Here is a 24183-nt window from a genome sequence, read left to right as displayed (position 1 = left end):
GGTGAATATCCTTTATCGGAAAGATTAGTAACATCAGTGTATAACCTTGAGTTTGTTTTGCAAATCTATATTCTACGGATATATTTGCATCTCTCAATATGAGTAAGTGTTATATTTCGTCTATACTTTCAATCAAAGAAAATTTAATTTCATACCTTTATGAATATTGCAACGTGCAATTGCTTGAAAATATTTTAAGTGATTAACGTATTCATGTATGGGGCATCGTTAAGACTGGTTTGAGTAGTAATCCCTTTAAAACGAATTAGCTAAAAAAGAGAGAAAAGTTAATAGTCGTGATATAGCATGGTGAAGCGTACCTAAATAAAAGAGCGAAAGATTACAGATCTGTGTTAAAAGTTTGCTATCTTTTACAAAATGTTTTCTTTGTACTATATGCTATTCAAGTTATCGTTAAGTAATGATAACATGATACAAAAGTTGGAAGTGGAGATATACAGATTCGTTAAATAATACAGTTGACGCTTAATAATACAATAGTGACTCTAAAATCAACCTACGCTAAATGATATATGAAATCAAAACTCTTAAAGTTATAAAATCAACGCTAAATGATATAAAATTTTAGGCTAGATCTACCCATAAAAGTTACAAAATGTCTCAATGTGATTAAAATCGTCTCCTCAATAACGCTACGCATGAGAAGATCGAGTTTTAATAAGATTAAAAATATCTACGCTAAGAAGTACACATAGATCTTTCTTTAGAAACAATTTTTATCTTTTGATTTCTTTTACAACGTTATTATCTCTTTTTATCCATCTTACTCAGCTTATTTCTATGATGAACGTGTCCGTCATTCAATTTGGACAGTGCCATTAACTGTTAAAATGTGTGCTTACCAAAAAGATACTGATTGAATGGCGTCCAGTGCAGATCCTGATCGGACTGCACGTATGTGCAGGCTGATCATCATCTACACTGGTCGCAAAGGCAGAATCAATCGTGTCCAGCATGATTAGGGTTAAATCCTCAACGCGAATCTGGATTCGACGAGTCCTAAAATCTGCTGCTGCCTTTTTAATGAATTAAATTAAAATGTATTGTCTGTGCTTTACATCACCCCACTACCTTAACCTTCTTACGTTAATATGCATCACAACACCACCTTAAATATTATACTGAAGGTCGCGGCATACATGATATAGGTAAGACTGAATACCTTAAACTGTCATCGTTATCGATAAAGATAAATATTAGAATTTTCTGAATCAAGGGACAACACATATGTGAGTTGTATGTAGGTAGAGGTCCATCCTCCCCTACCCGGCATCACTAACTATTGATACTTAAAATTCACGGACTTGCTGGACATTTTGGAGGATTGAAAACCATTGAGCCAGTTGCTTAGAAGCTTGTTTCTGTGGGTAAATATGGGATGACTATAATTTGCCGTCTAAAGAATCTTTGTAACTACATATAAATATATAGATTAAGTCTGAATATTTCAAAGGGATCGAGACACATTATGTTACCCTGGCAACAATTAACAAATTGTATCCGTAGGCACAACGACGCTTTCCATCGGCGTGATTAACGTTAGAACGTCGTTTTACAACTATCCAAATGTTTTTCATTACACCAAGATAGGTATATATTTGAAATCATTTTTTACATTTCATTTTTGTTCTTACAGTTCAATTATTATAACAAATAATGGTTTAACCATTGATGTCGGCAACTCGTGTGACAATAATTCCAGAGCTAACGATATTACCTGCTAATGGACGATCCCATGTGTCATTGTTTATTATGCACAATGTAAACGTCTGTGAAGTTCAATTCAAGATCCATAACTCCTTCCGTGTCAAAATTTAATTATATTTCATCTTTGATTATTATAATATGTCACTGGTTTGTAACTAAGCCCTGTTGAAAAACGGGAGTTAAATAACAGAAAAGAGCGTTTAGTGACAACATTTACACGTTCTTGTGCTATAACGAATGCCCGTGCAGTTGATCGCATGTGCATGTCCACAGAATCACGTTGACTTTATAACAGAGAAAACAAAATTTTAGATTATCATCCAGATTTTGGAAAACATTTCGGTTTTGAACACTTTTTATTTTTTTTATTTTATTGTTGAATTGATATGCTTTTGTGTACTACAGTCGAACTTCGTTCACTCAAACTTGGATAATTCGAACACCAGCCTTTGCTCGAACGCGTCAACCGGTCACGGTAAAATTCATATATATATAATGTTTATTGTTCTATGGCTCCAACTACAGATAGCTCGAACAATTTTGCCGGGCTGTAATTTATTACAGTGAAATAAGCGGTAAAGTGATAAATAATGTTTTTAGGAAATTTTCTAAATAATTTTTTACTTTTTAAAGTATTGAATATATTTTTCAATAAAACAGTAAGTAAAATTGGTTAATTAAAAAAGAAATATTATCTTTCCGTAAAAGATTACTGGCTGTAGATATGGACAAAATTTTTAAAGGGTAACTTTTAGGAGGTAAAGGGGCTCTGGGCAATCTTTTTTCGCGGGGAATAACAGTTCATTAAAAATGCGTGTTTATGTTGCACGCATTTGTATAAATTTTTTTTAAATATTTCGTTTTAATTTAAATGTTGCCAGGTACAGACTACCAGTTCGAGATCGGAAAATTCCGAGTGTCGGAAAATATGAAAAAAGACTTTGATGAAAATGGATATGTAGTAATTCGGTAAGTCTAATTTGTGTCTTTTTTTGTTGGTGCGAAAGAGACCCGTAATCCACTGGTACAGAAGTTGATTAGAAATCTGTGACAGCGAAAAATGGTGCAATCTGCACTTACCTGAGAATCGATGCAGTTATTTAACTGAAACAAAGGCTAAGTTGAAATAAGTATTTCTTAGTCTGATTGTGCGGATTGTTTTTGTTCATATCGACCGATCTTTCGGTCCATGCGAAGTTCAGTAACTATTTTTGTTTCCAATCAATAACTAGAGGACATTTTTAGCCTACAGTAATAAGACTTCATGTGGTGATTGCCTCTGGTCAGTAGATCACTCCTATGGTGTTGAGGGTCAGTGGTCAAAAGATCAGGGTCACAGTAACTCTCTCATTGAAAACGGTTTCCGCTAAATAACTCATTCAATAGTCAAACTTCATAGGAAGATTATCTGTGGTCAGAAAATGAACTTCATCTATTTGGCGAATCAATAGATCTTAAAAAAACAGGACACAATGACCTCAAAACTGAAAAACGGTTTCCGCTCAAAACTGACAAAGACTTGGTTCTGCAGTTGTCAAACTTCTTATAATCATTGCCTCCGCCCATCATTGGAAGAAGCAGGTCAAAGATCAGGAACACAGTGACCTTCAGTCTGAACTCGACTTTCGTTCAGTAACTAGAAAGAATTGAGGCTATAGTAGACAAATTTAACAGGATAATTGAATGTGGTCAGGAGATGACTTATATTGTTTTGGGTGTTACGAGGTCAAAGGTCAAGGTCACAATGAGGCTGAAAACAGTTTCTTTATGAATTATTGGAGAATGCTTTGGTCTACAATTGTGAGATTTCATATAATGATTGCCTATGGTTAGTAGCTTGCCCTTTTTGAGGTAATGTGTGGAAAATCAATGTTACACTGACGGTCAAACTGAACAGAATTTCAAATCAGTCAGTGACGAAGGCTTAGGCTGGTGGATGTAAAACTTGCCTACGGTCTATTGATAACCCTTATTCTTTAAAATGGTGATCGATCAATAGCTGGAGATATAGATCGATTTTCTATCATTATTTTTACTCAGGCAAAGGTCATCATGATGACGTGTGTATTTTACAACCAGCTTATGATAAATTAGACTTGGTGTGGTCATAAAGAAAGTACCTCCGGGTGATAATGCATGATGTTTTGAACTTTGGCTCTTTTAGAAAATCTGGTCTATATGGCAAAAATAAATTAAAATCTCCGTCTGCAAATCTGGTTTCCGTACGAGTGCAAGCCATTACACTTTGATCAGTAAGAAGATTATTCTTTTTATTTTCTTGTTACTTCAATACTTCAACACATCTGGTTGCTATGGCAACAAGTAGTAAAAAATATGCCAATGAATAAATCTTTTGATAACTTAAAAAGTACAAATTTTCATGAAACATGATACATAGACAGAAGGCAATACAGAAAATATGCACGATATGATATTTTGTCCATTTTACTGTCCTTTCGTCTGTTTGTCGTACATTAGTAAGTCACAAAAGATGGATCCAGTAATATTTTTTAAAGTACAACAGATATTTTCCTGAAACTTTTTTCATAAGTAGAAGTAAATATGGAGAAATATCATAGTTCCTGTCTTCTATCATAATGCCTGTTTGTCAGTCAGTACAAAAGATGAATTCATAGACATTTATTCATGAAACCTGTGCATCATGAAACCTGTGTATAAGGCATTAAAGAAAGTATCCACCATATCTTATGTTGTACGGCATGTCAGCCCGGTTGTACGCTTTTCTGGTTGACTATATGACCGTTTTCATCAGTTACAAAAGGTTGTTAAAAGTACAAGATAATTATCAGGAAATCTGGTATGCAGGACATTTTTTTATAGTTGCAATGACTTTAAAAGGCAAAATGGAGAATATACATTACGCTTCTGCTACATATGAATTTTGGGTGATTTATCAACAAAAACCTTTCCGGTAGGGGACATTAATTGCTCGGCAATAGATTTTGTATCGAGCGTTTCTAAAAATCAGTTCTAAGTAATATCTTATCAAACAATATATATTATAATTCAATGTAATGGGTTCGGCAACCTTCGGCCATAACAGAAAGTTATTTTGCTTAACAACAGTGGAGTGTCGAAATCACACACATAGAGTACGTGATTGCACGGAAATTGCCGATTGGCATTACGGGTATATTACCATAATGTGTCAGCTAAAATTTAAGCCGGGAACCTCAATTACCGAGTAATTATCCCGAACTCACGGGCCCTCATCATATATGGTTAGAGCCCTGTTAAAGTCTTCATTTGTGGAAACCGTCCAGTTGGCTTGTGAGAGGTTGAAAGTTCTATTAATCTACTAAGATGCCGCTCGGGCCTAAAATAACGTTCGGAGAGGAAGTTTCTGGGGTCTTCAATTTGAAAGTCATAATAAGAACGTAACTAAGTCGATGTGACTTAAAACTAAAACAAAATAAATATGCAAGCAACAGCCAGTATTTAAGTTATTGATCTAAAATACTTTTCAGGAGCCTGTTCAGTAAAGATGAAGTGCATAAGATTGAGAAAACCGTAATAGAAGGAGGAATGATGAAACATTCGTATAAGGTAACTGAGAACAAAAAACGTTTTAGAACAGTATTGATCACACTGGCCATAGCTTTATCAGATCAAGTGGTTCCAACGTTGTTTGAGCGGTGAATTTGACGCCAATCAGATGGAGAAATATGGCCGATGCTACAGATTTCCGGTATTGTAAGTATGATTTAAAGGAATTTCTATCCGTTAAATAACGGATCAAATGAAAACGATGGATGCACCTGGAGCGCAAATGTGTCTATGTTTTAGCACATGTGTCCATTTAGCTGAGATTTTTGCCGTTTATTCAAACACTTCTGTACAGTCCGGAGGGGGAAGGAGATTTGTGACAGTTTTTGACAATATCGCCTCAAATATAGTGTTTATCGGGAACAAGTAATTGTTAAAACACATTTTATGTAAAGGGCTACCTCTTAAAACAAAGCGTGTGTATTTTCATAGAATTATTTAGGGTTGTTTCTGAAAACTCGGACGAAAACCTAATGCAACGCCGTTTCGAGTGGGTCGCTATGCAACGCAATCAAGTGGATATCGTTCTGTGTCATACTTGCGAAGTCTTATCCGTCTTAAAAACAGTCATTACAGTCTAACAATGAATAAATTTAGAGAGTTTGATATCGTTATAATGATCCCGCCATTTCTAACACATTGTACCTTTACATTTTTATGCTCGCTTAACATTTAACATGTTTTTGCGGACATTGACATAAAACATCAACACAAAAACATAAAGCAAGGATGAACATCGAACAATATCATTAAGTATGATTAAGTTAATAATAGTATTAGTTCGTTAAAACAAGAACCAGTTCACGGATATTTATCTCCTCCACGAATGGTACTGAACTGCATGCCAAAAGCGCGTTGACTCTTTATATTATTGTACTTTTACATTTTTTACGCTCGCTTAACATTTAACATATTTTTGCGGATATTGTAAAAAAAATCAACACAAAAACATAAAGCAAGGATGAACATCGAACAATATCATTAAGTAAATAACAGTAATTGTTCGTAAAACAGTACCAGTTCAAGGATGTTTATCTCCTCCACGAATGGTACTGAACAGCATGCCAAGAGCTGGTTGACTCCTTAAATCAGTATAGTTAAAGTTGGTTACTTTTTTAGTCCCTTATAACCAATACATTGCGATTTCATTACTGATTTGTTGTGCATTTAAGCTCTTCATACAAAATAAATAAAGTTTAGTCCATGATAAAAGTATTGATCAGTTGTTTATACATATTTTCGTTCATATTCCTGTTGTAGCGTTCATTTATTTTCAGAGAGATAAATCACAGAGAACGTTAAAATTGGCCAGGAAAAGACAAAATTTTATTTGTCTTCCATAAAACAGAAACGACGTAATTAACTTCTATGGTTGCCTTTCAAAAGCAAAAATACAAATGAAATACAGACACCAATGAAAGAAAATAAACGGACTAGCAATAATACTAAGAGAGACGTGTCACAGTTGTACTATTTTACTGTCTCTAACCAAAGAAGAAAATCGATGTTTGCCAACGGGTACTTATTCGATTTGATAAGAGTTAGAAAGTTGTTTCAGGACAGCCTTGTCGCTTGCAATGTCTGTATCTACAAATCTGTTTCTTACTCTTAATTCTTCAAACATTTCATCAGATAAAGCTCTTTCTTCTAATTCCTTATTGTGAGCAGGTTTCTTTCTTGATATTTTGGTGCTTGAAGTTGGAGTTAGCAGAATTTTCGTTTTTGTGGGTTTTTTTTATTCACTTTGAGGACATGGAGAAAACGCTCTTAATCGTTTGCTTGGTTACACGTCTCTCTTACCATTGCTAATCCGTTTTGTTGTTGTTGTTTTTTTCATTGGTGTCTGTATTTCATTTGTATTTTCAGTTTTGAACGGCGACCATAGAGATTTATTACGTCGTTTCTGTTTTATGGAGGACAAATAAAATCTTGTATTTTCCCTGGCCAATTTTAACGGTCTCTGTGTTTTATCTCTCTGGAAAAAATGAACGTTTCACCAGGAATTTGAATGAAAATATATACAAACAACTAAACAATACTTTTATCATGGACCAAATTTTATTTATTTTGTATGAAGAGCTTAAATGCACAACAAATCAGTAATGAAATCGCAATGTATTGGTTTTAAAGGACTAAAAGTAACAAACTGTAACTATACAGATATTAGAAATGGCGGGATCATTATAATGATATAAAACTCTCTAAATTTATTCATTGTTAGGCTGTAATGACTGTTTTTAAGACGGATAAGACTTCGCAAGTAAGACACAGAACGGTATCCACTTGATTGCGTTGCATAGCGACCCACTCGAAACGGCGTTGCATTAGGTTTTCGGCCGATTTTTCAGAAACAACCCTGAATAATTCTATGAAAATACACACGCTTTGTTTTAAGAGGTAGCTCTTTACATAAAAAGTGTTTGAACAGTTACTTGTTCCCGATAAACACTATATTTGAGGCGATATTGTCAAAAACTGTCACAAATCTCCTTCCCCCTCCGGACTGTACAGAAGTGTTTGAATAAACGGCAAAAATCTCAGCTAAATGGACACATGTGATAAAACATAGACACATTTGCGCTCCAGGTGCACCCATCATTTTCATTTGATCCGTTATTTAACGGATAGAAATTCTTTTAAATCATACTTACAATACCGGAAATTTGTAGTATCGGCCATATTTCCCCATCTGCATGATCGGCGTAAAATTCACCGCTCAAACAACGTTGGAACCACTTGATCTGATAAAGCTATGGCCAGTGTGATTTATTCGTTTTGTCATTATACAACTTTTTAAAGATGATAAAGAATCCCATTTAAAAGTGAATAACAGTTTTAAGATTTTTCCTTCTGATTGAATTGCTAATTTATAATGGGACCATACTGTGACACTGATCGACCCCTTCCATGCAAATAAAGCATAAATTCAAGAACAGCGCGTTTAAGGGCTATTTGCATATGTAAGCAAAATTAGATTAAGTGCAAACTACTCTTAACCCTTACCCTGCTAAATTTTTATAATGAACCTGTCCATCTTTCAATTTGGACAGTACCATTAACTGTTAAAAGGAATACTTACCAAAAAGATACTGACTGAATGGCAAACAGTGTAGATCTTGATAAGACTGCACGGATGTGCAGGCTGATCATGATCTACACTGACTGGTTGCAAAGGAAGAATCAGTCGTGTCCAGCATAATAAGTGTTAAGTGGTAGACCTGTTGTGACAATTAGCAAATATGTATTCTCCGTATATAATTTTTCTACCATTGAGCAATTTTACGTCCGAAGAGTGCCGGATAGTCTAACAAGAATTCAGAATCACACTAAAGTTGCCGAGTGTCATTATATAGTGTACGGGTCCACAACCTTAAAAGAGTAAAGCAAATCAAACTTTAAGTTTCTTTTGCCGAGTACGAACTATGGACCGACGATTTATATTATAAAACCATGTGGTAATGGTATTAATGGTAAGACTCCGTTGCCAGTCAATAGTATTTATGACCAATGTTGTGATATCTTCATTGATCTAGTCCTGCTTTTGTATTACTTAATATCACAACAAATGATTTAACTGTATATCTAACTTCTTGTGAAAAAGAACACGTCTGCCCCTATTGTTACAGGTACCTGACAAAGATGGCCGATCACCAGTCATTTGTCTGTGGCAACATCCAGGAAATGACGTCACTGGTATGATGTCGAGATGTGAAAAAGTTGTCACCACAGCAGAAAAGGTTTGTTTTTTTTTACAAATACACAGGCTATTTCAAACCTCCTTAAAAATTGCTTAATCACACTGCTGAAATTGTGTTATGTACCGGTATAAGCAAATTTACAATGGCTAGTATTCAGTGTCAGTAACAGTTGCGTGTGGTGGCAGCTTTCTGCCATGAGTTGTCGTGTTTGCGTTGTTTGACAGGACAACAAGTCGATAAATAATTGTTTTGGTCTTCGCCTCATCAACACGACAACTTGCCAAATTCAACAATAATAACAATAGATGAAGGTCATTAACTGCGCAGATTTTGCTTTTCATTGTTGAAATTTTGTGATATAGCCTCTCCTTTGTAGTTTCTTTAATCCTTTACCTATATGCAGAAGTACAATCTCACTGTAGTGGATACAAAATATTCCATATTGGATTGAGGATGCAAATTTTGGATTCAAAGTCCTATCAGATAAGATAAGATTAGTTTTATTTTAAGTCGGCAAGACATATGGTCCGAGAGCTCTCGGACTATTATTGTAACAAATGAGGCCAAAAGAAGTTTATACATTTTTGGAAACAATATTTCATATCCTCCATGATAACCCAATTCTTAAGTGTTAAAGCCGTGCCTATTATCTATATTTTGTTCACTTATGTTTGTGATAGGGGAGGTAAAACTCACTTGTAAACATATTAGGGGGTAAGGTAAATTTCACGTCTACCAGTTTTTTTTCACTGTTTAATTACAGTAACTATTCGATTGTCAGTAATTGTATATATGTCAAACAATGACAGCAATAAGAAATTCATCAAAGTGGAATGAAGGGCAAACTTGATATTCAAGGTCAAAGGTCAAATTTATGTGAAAATCACAAAAATTGGCAAATTTGAACATTATTTTTATTCTAAGAAAAAAGTTTGTCATCATAAGTCACACATCTTTATATATGTAATGTGTATATTTCAGGAAAAATCAGAAAGACAAATATTATTGCAAAAAGTCAAGGTCAGCCCTAATAATTGAAGGTCAAAGTTCATTTTCATGCGAAAATGTGAAAACTGTTACCTTTACTTTTTCTAATCTGTTTAATATGTCTTCACATTATTAGTCGATGAAGTTAATTCATTTAAATGTTTGTATGTCAGGCAAAGTCAGCAGCGCAGATGTAACCCAAAACCGCCAAGGGTAAAGCTAATATCAAAGGTCAAAGGTCAAATTTGTGGGAAAAAATGTATAAATAGCTCCCTGTTTGAAAAATAACAGATACTTTTTTTCATTATAAGTAATTACTTGTGATAGTTTAATGTATATATGTCCCACAATATCAGTAATAAAATATAGTCTGGAATGAGTCAAGTTCAAATGTGATATTAAGGGTCAAAGGTCATTTGAAAGTAAAATAATGAAAAATATAGCTCTTTAACTTTTCTCTTTGTTGATGATATCTTGTCGATATAGTCAATGATATCAGTTCATTTTAATATATAAATGTTAGGCAATGTCTTGTATGCGCATACAATTTCAAAACATACAAGGTCAAACATAATATCAAAGGTCAAAGGTCAAAAAGGTGAGTAAAATGTTGCAATAGTATTACCTGTTTGTAATAATTATTATTGTTTAAAAGTATTTGTTTCGTCATTTAAGTAACTGATCGTTGTTCATTTTACTATATATATATATATATATATATATATATATATATATATATATATATATATATATATATATATATATATATATATATATATGTCAGACGATGTCATGGAAGAGGAAATATGTCAAGGTCAAACCTAGTGTTGAAGGTTAGGGTCATTTCTGTATAAAAAACACAAAATACAGCATACTTACTCATTGCTTGTACAAAAATAGCTTGTTGATATTATTCATTATTACCAATTTACTTTAATGTATACATGTCAAGCAAGGTCAGCAATGTAGTTCTTATCCCAATAAGTCAAAGGCAAACCTATTTTTAAAGGTCAAAGGCCAAATTTGTGTAAAAATTCGCAAAAAGCAACATTTTTGCAATGATTTTTCTTTATTGTTTTAGGGTATTTCTGTCACTAGTAAAACTGATCATTATTCATTTTAAAATATTTATAATAGACAACATCACTGTTTAAATAATAATAAAAAAATGGTCAAGGTGAAACCTGACATTAAAGGTCATTTTCATGTAAAAAAATAATTCAAAATACAGCATATTTATTTTTTTCTTCGTTAAAAATTAACTTGTCATTTATTTCATTGAAAATATTTTTTGCTTATGTATAATTGTAAGGCAATGTCAGCAATACAGATCTAATTTCAAAAACAGTGATTGGTAAAGCTTAGGTAAAATGTCGTGTGAAAGATCGCAAAAGTAACATTTTGCAATACTTTTCATTGTTTTAAGGTATTTTGTCATTAATATATATATTAATATATATATGGGTCAATGTCAACAATGAAGATATCATCAGACATGAGTCTATAGATCAGCCCTGATGTTAAAGGCTAGAATTCATTTTCGGGTAAATTGAAATTGTATGTGCATACCAGACATTTATACATTAAAATGAACTGCTATCCTTGACTTATATCGACAAGGTATTATCAACATTTAGAAAAGTTAAAGAGCTATTTTTTTCATTACTGTACTTGAAAATGACCTTTGACCCTTAATATCACATTTGAACTTGACTCATTCCAGACTATATTTTATTACTGACATTGTGGGACATATATACATTAAACTTAATCACGAGTCAGCCCTAATAATTGAAGGTCAAAGTTCATTTTCATGCGAAAATGTGAAAACTGTTACCTTTACTTTTTCTAATCTGTTTAATATGTCTTCACATTATTAGTCGATGAAGTTAATTCATTTAAATGTTTGTATGTCAGGCAAAGTCAGCAGCGCAGATGTAACCCAAAACCGCCAAGGGTAAAGCTAACATCAAAGGTCAAAGGTCAAATTTGTGGGAAAAAATGTATAAATAGCTCCCTGTTTGAAAAATAACAGATACCTTTTTTCATTATAAGTAATTACTCGTGATAGTTTAATGTATATATGTCCCACAATGTCAGTAATAAAATATAGTCTGGAATGAGTCAAGTTCAAATGTGATATTAAGGGTCAAAGGTCATTTGAAAGTAAAATAATGAAAAATATAGCTCTTTAACTTTTCTCTTTGTTGATGATATCTTGTCGATATAGTCAATGATATCAGTTCATTTTAATGTATAAATGTTAGGCAATGTCTTGTATGCGCATACAATTTCAAAACATTCAAGGTCAAACATAATATCAAAGGTCAAAGGTCAAAAAGGTGAGTAAAATGTTGCAATAGTATTACCTGTTTGTAATAATTATTATTGTTTAAAAGTATTTGTTTCGTCATTTAAGTAATGATCGTTGTTCATTTTACTATATATATATATATATGTCAGACGATGTCATGGAAGAGGAAATATGTCAAGGTCAAACCTAGTGTTGAAGGTTAGGGTCATTTCTGTATAAAAAAACACAAAATACAGCATACTTACTCATTGCTTGTACAAAAATAGCTTGTTGATATTATTCATTATTACCAATTTACTTTAATGTATACATGTCAAGCAAGGTCAGCAATGTAGTTCTTATCCCAATAAGTCAGAGGCAAACCTATTTTTAAAGGTCAAAGGCCAAATTTGTGTAAAAATTCGCAAAAAGCAACATTTTTGCAATGATTTTTCTTTATTGTTTTAAGGTATTTCTGTCACTAGTAAAACTGATTATTATTCATTCTAAAATATTTATAACAGACAACATCACTGTTTAAATAATAATGAAAAAATGGTCAAGGTGAAACCTGACATTAAAGGTCATTTTCATGTAAAAAAATAATTCAAAATACAGCATATTTATTTTTTTCTTCGTTAAAAATTAACTTGTCATTTCTTTCATTGAAAATATTTTTTGCTTATGTATAATTGTAAGGCAATGTCAGCAATACAGATCTAATTTCAAAAACAGTGATTGGTAAAGCTTAGGTAAAATGTCGTGTGAAAGATCGCAAAAGTAACATTTTTGCAATACTTTTCATTGTTTTAAGGTATTTTGTCATTAATATATATATTAATATATATATGGGTCAATGTAAACAATGAAGATATCATCAGACATGAGTCTATAGATCAGCCCTGATGTTAAAGGCTAGAATTCATTTTCGGGTAAATTGAAATTGTATGTGCATACCAGACATTGCCTAACATTTTTACATTAAAATGAACTGATATCCTTGACTTATATCGACAAGGTATTATCAACATTGAGAAAAGTTAAAGAGCTATTTTTTTCATTACTGTACCTGAAAATGACCTTTGACCCTTAATATCACATTTGAACTTGACTCATTCCAGACTATATTTTATTACTGACATTGTGGGACATATATACATTAAACTTAATCACGAGTAATTACTAATTATGAAAAGAGGTATCTGTTATTTATAACAGGGAGCTATTTATGCAATTTTTCCCACAAATTTGACCTTTGACCTTTGATATTAGCTTTGCCCTTGGCGGTTTTGGGGTTACCTCTGCACTGCTGACTTTGCCTGACATACAAACATTAAAACGAATTAACTTCAGCGATTAATAATGTGAAGACATATTAAACAGATTAGAAAAAGTAAAGGTAACATTTTTCACTTTTTGCATGAAAATAAACTTTGACCTTCAATTATCAGGGCTGACCTTGACTTTTTGCAATAATATTTATATTTCTGATTTTTGCTGATATATACACATTACATAGATAAAAATGAGTGACTTATGATAACAATCTTTTTTTAAGAATAAAAATAAATTTCAAATATGCCAATTTTTGTGATTTTCACATAAATTTGACCTTTGACCTTGAATATCAAGTTTGCCCTTCATTCCATTTGTATTATTTTCTTATTGCTGTCATTGTTTGACATATATACATTTACTGACATTAAAATAGTAACTGTAATTAAACAGTGAAAAAACTATAGTAGACGTAAACTTTACTCTACCCCCTAATATCACAAACATAAGTGAACAAAATAAAGATACGCACGGCTTTGATACTTAAGAAATGGGTTTTTATGGAGGATATGAAATATTGTTTTTGTTTCCAAAAATGTATAAACTTTTTTTGGCCTCATTTGTTGCAATAAAAGTCCGTGAGCTCTCGGACAAATATAACAATACAACATAAGCTGTGACGGAGCTTTCTAACCGACTACTACCATGTTCAGTGATTGTTAACTCTAAGGCTCGTCTGGTTTTAATAATGATTCGTCTAAATATTGTAATATTATTGTATAGAACAACGTTAAATGCCATAATAAATTCAATATTGTGCACAAAAGATGAAAACATGTTTTGAGTTATTGTGAAAAATCATGTAGAATATCGATGTTTTTAAAAGTGTTCAAGCGCTTTATCTCATTTCAAATATTTTTTTTTGTTTGGCCCTAAAAATTCCCACCTCAAAAATTTACAAAATACAATTTTCAACAAACTTTGGGAAAACTTTATTGTTACTAACAAATGTTGACACTCAAATATAATATGTGATTTATGTCATTTTATGAAGAAATGGTATTTCATTTCAGTTACTAGGGGTGGAAGAGTTGTACCACTACCATTCTAAATTTCTTATCAAGGAACCGAAAATTGGCGGAAAATTCGAATGGCATCAAGATTACGGGTACCTAACATTGATTTCTCACAACTTAACCAGAGTCACATTAACTATGTTGTAAATTACAAAGAGAATTTCAATGGTTCATAACTGCTATTTTTCAGAAAGCTTGGGATGGGTTCGAGGAGAAGGGTTAATGGCAAGAAGAACATGATTAATTCATTCTCTGTCTTCTAGATATCAGACAGACAGACAGACAGAATATTTCCATTGACGTATACAGTACAGTTTTTTTTACATACACTGTAAATATATACAATAAAGTTTGTCATATGATACAAATAACGTTTAGAGTAAACATTTTCGTGGAGGACGAGTCTTCTACATTAAACAACTGTACACGGAAGTATCATTTTAACACATACAGCTGAAAGTATACAACTATTTATAACAAAGATGTTCTTGGCATGAATGCATGACACATGATTTGGTATAGATTTCTAAAAATATCTTGATTATCACTATTGCATGAGTAGTTCAGTAAATTTCAACACAATGTGCCTCCAGTAATTTTAACATGTTTTCTACAAACAAATGTTCACCACATCGAGACGACGTGCAGAGCCCATGTTTCGGATGACTTGATTCAAGGTCAAGATCACACTTAGGAGTCAAAGGTCATGCCCTCGGGCATATATTGCTCCGCATTGCTGTGCTCTTGTTAGTTTATATGATAACAAAAGTCTGATGTCTAAATCAGTCGGCAGTGTAGCAATCGGAATGAATATATAAAGGATACTTGTTTATTTCAGTGTAAGAGCATGCGCCACTCGTGAAAATACTGCATATTCACTTGGTGAAATATATTTTGATCGTACACGTAAAACAGACAAATGTTCTCATCTAATGATTTTCTATTGGTTTTACCAAATTATACCTATTTATTCTCGCAACGTTACGTGCATTACGTCATGACGTCACAATATTGAAAAATAGGCAAGTAGTTCTACGTAGTCTGCAGGATTCATGTTTATGTAGGTTTTTATATACATCTATATTTTGTAAGTACATTTTGCAAAGAATTTCGGATTATTTATAGTTTATATTCTGTCTCATTCAAGTGTAGTTTCCATAACAGTAAAAAAATAGAATGAATAATAATCGTAAAACAGTTGCAAAATGACAACACTTTTACGATTAACTAAATGATACTGTGAAATCATTTTCAGCCATAACAATTTCGTCTATTTTCTTGGGACATGAATTCATTATAATTGTTCATGATTGTGGATCAGTGCGAAGTTTAAGTTTACGCAAATAAGTCATCTGCTAACAAATATGATTTACAGTATCTACCCAGTAACATTTTGTCAAAATACATTTCACCAGATGCAATATTTTTACAAGTGGAATAGCCACAAGCGAAATTGTAGGGCACTATGTTTAAGAGTAATACATATTTTGATCTTACATATATATAACAAAAAAGTATGCTTTTATATCATGTATCAAGTAAAGTTCCCCGTTTTTCTGCTTCTTACCACTGAAAAATATATTTGATTTGTTTCATTGTAAAGATGTCACAAATATTCAGCAAAAATGTTATAGACAATCCATATCTGTGGGTTTATGTTAAATGTGTTAAATAGTTTGTTTTTGTGCAGATATTGGTACAACTATTGCTTGCGTCCAGATATGATGGCCGTGTTTGTTGCAATTGATGAATGCACGCAAGAAAATGGCGGACTTATGGTAGGACGTTCACTGTCAGTTACGCTTTTGTCGCTAGGTATCGTGACAGTCAGACCTCCGCCTGTCCGTATGGGGGTTTCGAAACTGACCTGGACGAAAAACTAAAATGATGAAGCCTACATAGGCTATTGAAACTTTTACGTGTTTACACTCATTTATATTCGCAAAACACTTAGTATATGCGAGAGTTTTACTTGAGGTACTTTTAAAATATGATGCTTCTAACCTTGTTGCCAAACCAAGATACTGACTTTTTGAGCAGATATACAAATAGATATATTTTGTATAAGGATTGATAGAAATATAAGAACAATTTTATTACATTTCTAAATTGAAAAAAAAGTGGTTGAGGTCACTGACTTCAAATCACTTGCCCCTCTCCGATAAAGGTCCGAGGCTTACTTGGGGCGTAGAAATATTCATGTGAGGAAGTCGTGACTTACTGAGGGTTGATGGTTTTACGCATGTGTTTGCCTGTGGGGTTATCATGCCCGGAGTGACACTCCAGGTCTTCCTCCACCCTGAAAAGTTTGAAATGTGCCATAAGTCCTATAACTGTGTCGACAAACCCAACAAAAAATAAATACATAAACATAAAAGTATAAGTAACAAATACAGGTGAAATCTTGCGAAAACATTCTAGCCATCCGATTTAATACATTTGACGAAAACTCATCACAGTCAGTGCGTCAGAAGCCTATTGTAATTTTGGCCTATCGTTATTCCACTTTGTTTTCAGCAGTTAAGAACGACAACTCTGTCGTAAAGTTATAATATAAAGTACATCTATGTATTTTCAGGTATTACGAGGGTCACATAAATGTGGCAGAATTGATCATGGCAAGACTGGAGGACAGCAAGGTGCCGATTTAGAACGGGTGGAGTTGTTGAAGAAACAGTATGAGCTTATATACGTTGATCTCCAACCAGGTTCATGATTTTTTTTGTTAAAATTTGTCTATTGGCTCTCAATAGGAAAGAAAGTTTATTTGAACATGACCCCTTATATATGTTGCCGGTCCATAGTATGTGCTGTTGACCAGTCTATAGTTCAGTACAGGGTCGAAGCTTGGGGAGTAAACTTTAAACTTTATTTCTCGTGCCTGCAGACCTGGGGCAAATAGTTTTGTTGTTTTTTTCTCAAGTTTTGTACAGGGGGTTGGGGGTTAAAAAACCAGAGTAGGGAATAAAAACCAACTGGTTAGTTCTTTTCTCCCTTTAACTAGGTGGGGGAGGGGAATAACTAGGGGGGAGAAAAAAACTAACCGGTTATTTTTTCTCCCATTAACTAAGGGGGAATATCCAGGGGGAGAAAAAAAAACTGTTTATTTTTTTCTCCCATGTCTGTGTTTAAAAACGTAAGGGGAAAACAAATTGGGGATGGGGGAATAACCCGGGGTGGGGGCGGTGGGTGAACCAATTGGCTAATATTCTAATTTTTTAGCACAAAAATGTAAGAGGGAAAAACTATGAGGAAAAAGTAATCATGGTGGATTTCCCCCCTTTTTGTATACAAAAATTAAGCGGGGAAGATGGAAAACATTTTTTTTCTGTACCGAGACATTTTACTTTGTAAAAACTTCAAACATACCTTGTTAAGTAAGAAATACGTTTACATTATCAGATGACATATAACATTAACTGCTTGTAAAAATGAATGAATCTATTACATATACGCACTAAATCTGTGCTGAAAGTACTTACGACAGCAGTTTATAATTAACAGTTCAAATAGCTGTAGCTTTTGAAATGCTAAAAATGCTTGTAATGAATTAGCACATATACAGATTGAGTTTGAAACTTCTTAATAAGGCTCTTACAGCATTGTTATTTTGGAACTAACGCAAGTATTTTGAACGTTTATTCATCAGTTTGTTGTGATACAAACGTATGCTTAAAAGTGAATAGTAAAATGTGCATAGTTACATTAATATTTTGCATTATGCGATCAACATTTCAAAATATAGTATCATCATTTGTATGTTACAAAGTTCAGTGATATTCCTTTGATATCATGAAAATCGTTTGTATTGCTATATGGGAGATGGCCGGTTAGAAATTTTGCTCGGTGCTTTTAAAATAATTTGTACACGACTTTTTCAGGTGATGTCCTCTTCTTTCACTGTAACCTGTTGCACTGTAGTGGACAAAATAACAGCGAGAAAAGGCGACTAGCGTTCAACGTCTCTTTTAACGAGAAAAGCAACAGTCCGGTAAAGCCTGACATCTGTCCAGAGTATACGAAATTAGAAAAGGTATGTTTATTTTTTAGATTTACGACTTGTTTCAACAGTATTTCAGTTATGTAACGGTGTGCAGTTAGCCTAACAAGTGTTCCAGTATCTACCAGTATATACAAGTAAATGCTAACATCACCGCATGATTTAGAGGTGGAGAAGGAATGATTTCATACACGACGTCTTTGATGAAAACGTCATAGAGAACGTGCGATTCGCCCGGGCATCGAACCCACGGCCCCATGATCCGTAGATCCGAGCTCTCCCTGTTGCGTTAAGCGTACCGGCTAGAAAAGGTAGATCAGTCAAAATTCCATTACAGTCAAATCGATTTAGATTAAAAGACGCCGTTTTAGAAATGAGAAACTTGGTCTCTGTTAACTGACGGTTTCTAATAACAGGTGAATTATTCTGGTGGGAAAACGAAGACGATTTTTAGCGCCTATATTTTTATTCGTTGATGCTGCACTGTACAGTCTTGGCTATTTTCAGGCATTGGTAATAATTGAAATAGTAACTAAATCTTGATAGAGTTGTAGTCTTTTATTCAGAGGTGGTCTGTAATGCCTGTTTTACTTAGTTTTTTACTATCATAATTTTCTTTATGTATCTGATGACATTAAACATGATTAAATGAGTCAGAAAATAAGCGGAAACCCTGTCATATTTTAATCATAAAGTAAAACCATCAATATTTGTCTTACAAGGAATATCAAAGAGATGGTTGTTTATTTCTTTGATGGTGGCTGTTTGATCCACTAAACTGGTAAAAAAACTTTACGTGAATCCAGCTTTATGTTGCAAGATACACATATAAGATACTGTGAAATCATTAATATTCGTGGGGGACTAATTTTCGTGGATTTCGTGGTTGAGTCAATCCACGAAATTTAATCCCAACGAACAAGTAAAATTTCCCTTCATTTTATGTCCAAAGTTGAAATCCACGAATTCAGATGCCCACGAAATTGCCGTTTTGACCAAAACCACGAAATTTCATGCCCACGAAATTTAATGATTTTACAGTATACCTCAATTCTAAACGTCTCTAGGCGAGGTTGTAGGAACGTTTTGAATTTTACATGATGCCATTTAAATGGCATAAAGTTTGATTTTCCTTTAGTAAAATTCTGACCCGCAAAAAATAGAAAAATCATTGTTTTTCGAAATGATACAAAATTTAAGTCCACTTGGAAACGTTTTATGTAGGATATCAAACACTGATATTCTGAAAGTTTAATGATAATCCATAAAATTTAAATATTACATTTTTTTTCATAGCCAAAATGATTTTAATTTACAATGGGAAAGGCCATATCAAAGTTGGTTTGACAATAGCTGCAAAATTAATCAAGCCATTTTGAAGGTCCTGTTACCGCCCTTTGAAAGAGTTATTTATATATAATTATATTTTTTTGGTATTGTCAAAAATATATACAAGTATATGAAGAAAACCCAAGAAAACCCTTGTTACGGAAAGTGAAGCGAACAGTAGTTTTAAACAAGATGCATATGAAGCTGAGAGAGATATCGTTAATCGAGGTCATTTAAGTGTTCATACTTCTTTCCAGGTACCAGATACAGCAATTTTGGAATGCAACAATTACACAGACTACTCGGGTAAAAACTTCATAAAACGTGGGGATGACAAGCTTGTCGACTTTGCAGACCAAACTCAGAGTTACGAAAAAAGTGAATAATTATGCAAGAGTAATTTACGATATAAATAAGAAATAAAAATGACGCTGGACTTGCCTAAGCTTTCTGTAGAGTTTGTTTACATTGAGAAAAGTCTATAAACCATAATTGTTATAGTTTAAAATATATTTGTTACATATTTAACCCTTATCCTGCTGGCGGCAAGGGATCCTGCCTTTGCGACCAGTGCAGACCAAGATCCGTGCAGGCTGATCATGGTCTGCATTGTCCGCCATTCAGTCAGACTGAGTATCTTTTTGGTAAGCACCCCTTTTAACAGTTAATATTACTGTCCAAATTGAAAAATGGACAAAGTTTATTATAGAAATTTAGCAGGGTAAGGGTTAAATATTCAGTATTATCATGCAAGATTATGGTAACTCTAATTGGCGAGGTTTGCAATAGTTTGCTTCATCTCAGCTAGTAAATGATATTCTCGGGACAGTATCTGATTCCTTTAACCCATCTCGAAAACCACACACATTCCAATGGAAAGTCGTCTGCTGCTGATCCTAGAGACCCTTTCTTATAAAGAGGTGTCGCTTTAGCTTTTGTATGAATTGTATTGTTAAATTCCAAATTATCGTCCAAGTGCTTTGACCGAATACAATGAAAAAGAAACTTGCAAGAAGAAGAGGACGTACAACTTGACTACTTTAATTGATACTAGGTAGAACTTTTTGCTCATTTATAGAGTTTAGAAAAACCTTTGACAGTATGAACAAAAACCAATTTATGGATAAAAATCTTCATGAAACTGTTCTTTTTTCGGTGTAAATATTAAGTGCTTTAAGGTCATTGTTTTACCTGTTTCGTCATCATGTAAAATTGATTCGTTCAGTGTACATTCTGGACGAAGACGAGGCTTAACCTTTTCCCCTTTGTTTGCTCTTCAATTTATTCATAAACGAACTTGCCTTTAAATACTGGAGTTTCTATAGGCTGCGAAATTATAGCCAGCCATGCACTAGGCCTTGTTACACAACTGATGCGGCCTGCCAAGCAACCCCCTATTGTTCACCATTAGAAAACAATATCCGCATACTGGGTCTGTATTTGTAATACTCCTTCAACGCGTACCAAATAAACGGATCACTGTTTGGGCAAGTGATATGGCTAGCATAAACATGTTTCTTTTCTGTAAAAAAGCAGGTAACTGAATGTAACCTTGTCAAGTGTTCTTACGTAAATGTCTGTCAAAAACCTATATTGTAGAATGTTTTCAGGCATTTATGAAGAGTCAATTTATTGTTGAATGGCTTGAAACTACCAATGGAACCTCAAAAGATACTAGAAGATGTTGTAATATTAATAACTTAGAAATTATTGTAGATATCAAGCTGAGATTACCACAGAGCACCAATGCATCCTAAAAACCGCTCTGCATACTGTAAATGTTGTTGTGAATTCGCACATGTAAAAAATTAAAACTGGTAGGTTCGAAAACCTAAGTATAGAAAATATCACATGTCCATTTTGCCAAGCTGTTGAATCTAAAAATCATGTTTTTAACTGCGCTCTGTATGATGATCTTAGGATTAAATTACTTGATCATGTTGTATCAATAAAACCAAACCTCGAGAGTATGCAAGTTGTCGATAAGTTTACTGTTGTGTTTTCAAATCATTAACTCAATATAATTTGTGCCAAGACCTGTTATGACATAAACAAAAGGCAGTTTTAAAGCTGCACTAAATAATGTTGTTTTTTTTTTCATCTTATAATGACTTCGTAGAAATAAATGTAATCAGTTCGCATTCGATCTGACCGAGAGTTATATCTGCATCTTTAGCCCATTTTTTAAATATCATTTTCAACACTCTTTTAACATATGGATTAGCATCTTCTTTTTAGCTTTACTTATTTCTATATAGTATAGTTCTATAAACATATGAGTGAAAATGTACTTTCATATATTGTTGTTTATAACTTTTGTAAAATATACATTATGTACAATGGTGAGACACAAATAAATGTTATATACTTGGTCAAAAGAGATGCAGTTTTTGATTTGTTCAAGCAACTCGGCTTTTTAAACATTCCTTAAGTTTTGTCAACACTTAATTAAATCTTTACTGACAATACACGCGATAATCATTTAGTGTGTTATAATGAAACGAGTTTGTCAACTATTTTATTGGAATATAATATGCTTTTTGGAAGAACTGTCACTGACTTCATGTTGTCCTGATCGGTAGATTTAGTAAACGGGTATACATTTTCAAATTAAGTGGTACTCACCATATAACGCAATGTCTAGAACTCAGGAACCGTTATTTATATTAAATGCTCCCTTTTTACATTAGAATGACATGTTAAAGTTATATTGCACTTTTGCTCTTTCTCTTTTATTACTAAATGTTTTGATTCAAATTTGAAACAGTTGTTCTACATTAATAGTCACATGTCATGACACAAGGTGCATTACTATTACAGCAATATTCCATGAATTATGTACTAGTTACACTTTGTACATATTAATGTTTCGATACAGTCTATCTCTGTTATTAAAAATACATTAGAGACAGGGAGAGACAAATTATTGTCAAATATCTCCATCCATATTAGTGTCATAAAACACTTCAGTGATAGCTCAAGTTCCTCAGATGTGCCCCAGTTCATTATTATGCATCAAAATAGTTGAGAACGCTGTCTACTGTGACAGTTCTTGTTTTAACAATATGACGGTAATTGATAAAATAATCATTATTTAGATGGTTTTGCATTGGCTTATTATTTTGATTTGGACTATCGTATTTGCCTCGGTCTAACTGCTTCGGCCTAGCGGCATCGGCCAATACGACAATTCTCGGCTAACTAACAGAGCCAAAATCAAAAATCCTTACTAATAACATTATAGTATCAGGAATAGTTAATTAGTTGTTGCTATACGGCAAGACAAACATGAAGTAACCGTTAGCGGTAACAACAGGATAATGACATTAGTAGTAATTGTGGGCAGTAGCAAAATAAAACATATGAAACTGATAGTAGCAGCAGTAGCTGAAGGAAAACGTACGAAACTGACAGTAGCAATAGCTAAAGTTATTAAAGATTAATGTCAGTAGTACTAATCAATTAGATATGTAAATCTGACATTAACAGCAGTAGCAGTAAGAAGCTGGCAGGTCACCAGTTTCTAAATTTAAAGTGTTGAAATGCTAAATTTTCATTTTGCTCTAGCATTGTCAAATGTACTTAGATTTCAAGAAAACTGTGTTGCAATCTTCGTTATGCAGCTGATGACGACTCTGCAAAATTCCTGCAGTATTATAGACACAGTTATGGCAAATTTGATATGGTGAAATACATGCCCAGGATTTCTAAATTACATAAACAACCTTATAAAACTCGTTTTGTTAATACTGGTTTATGTACTACTTATATAATTTAAAGGTTACTTTGTAACAGCCCATGTAAAAATACACTGCGGTAAAGTATACGGAAACTCTTGGAAACACTTTTCTTTCAGTCGGAACAAAGTTCTGTCAAATTCTTATATCAATTTAAAAATGACAATTACTATTACTATTACTATTAAAATTAGTAATTTCTTATATCAGCATATGCGATTCCCCTATTAAAAACACCACCTTACCACATAATATTGTAAAGTAAAAACTGTTGCAAGAGATGGCGCTCTATTTATTGCAAGTACAATGTTATCTAAATTTTGCATCAGCAACACCGTAAACATTATACCACGTTGACTTCTGATACGGTTTGTTTAGTTATATCCTTTTAACTACGCTATACTTACTATTTTGATGTTTGGAAATATAGTTTTCGGACAGATAGTAGATATTCTGATCAGAACTTAATGTGTACAAGTTGCAGATTGTTGTT

At 33.2% G+C, this 24183-nt stretch overlaps 1 protein-coding gene across 1 annotated transcript; it reads left to right on the top strand.

The window, feature by feature from the left end:
- LOC123549380 (L-proline trans-4-hydroxylase-like) lies at positions 1-24181 on the top strand. Its single transcript, XM_045337419.2, has 9 exons — positions 1-102; positions 2610-2697; positions 5217-5295; positions 8922-9032; positions 14622-14716; positions 16315-16402; positions 17203-17332; positions 18506-18657; positions 20211-24181. The coding sequence occupies exons 1-9, from the start codon at positions 99-101 to the stop codon at positions 20337-20339; spliced, it is 876 nt and encodes a 291-aa protein (XP_045193354.2). The 5' UTR covers positions 1-98; the 3' UTR covers positions 20340-24181.
- Positions 24182-24183: the final 2 nt, after the last annotated feature.

This window comes from Mercenaria mercenaria, chromosome 15, assembly GCF_021730395.1.
Source record: "Mercenaria mercenaria strain notata chromosome 15, MADL_Memer_1, whole genome shotgun sequence".
Classification (NCBI taxonomy): domain Eukaryota; kingdom Metazoa; phylum Mollusca; class Bivalvia; order Venerida; family Veneridae; genus Mercenaria; species Mercenaria mercenaria.
Note: the sequence above shows the minus strand (reverse complement) of the source record. Positions and strands in the feature narration are given on the sequence as shown.

Bases quoted from the DNA above. Each gene is read 5' to 3' on its own strand.
- LOC123549380 (XM_045337419.2), top strand. The intron at 5,296-8,921 runs GTAACTGAGAAC...CTATTGTTACAG, and splicing joins TGATGAAACATTCGTATAAG to GTACCTGACAAAGATGGCCG. The intron at 17,333-18,505 runs GTTCATGATTTT...CGACTTTTTCAG, and splicing joins ATACGTTGATCTCCAACCAG to GTGATGTCCTCTTCTTTCAC.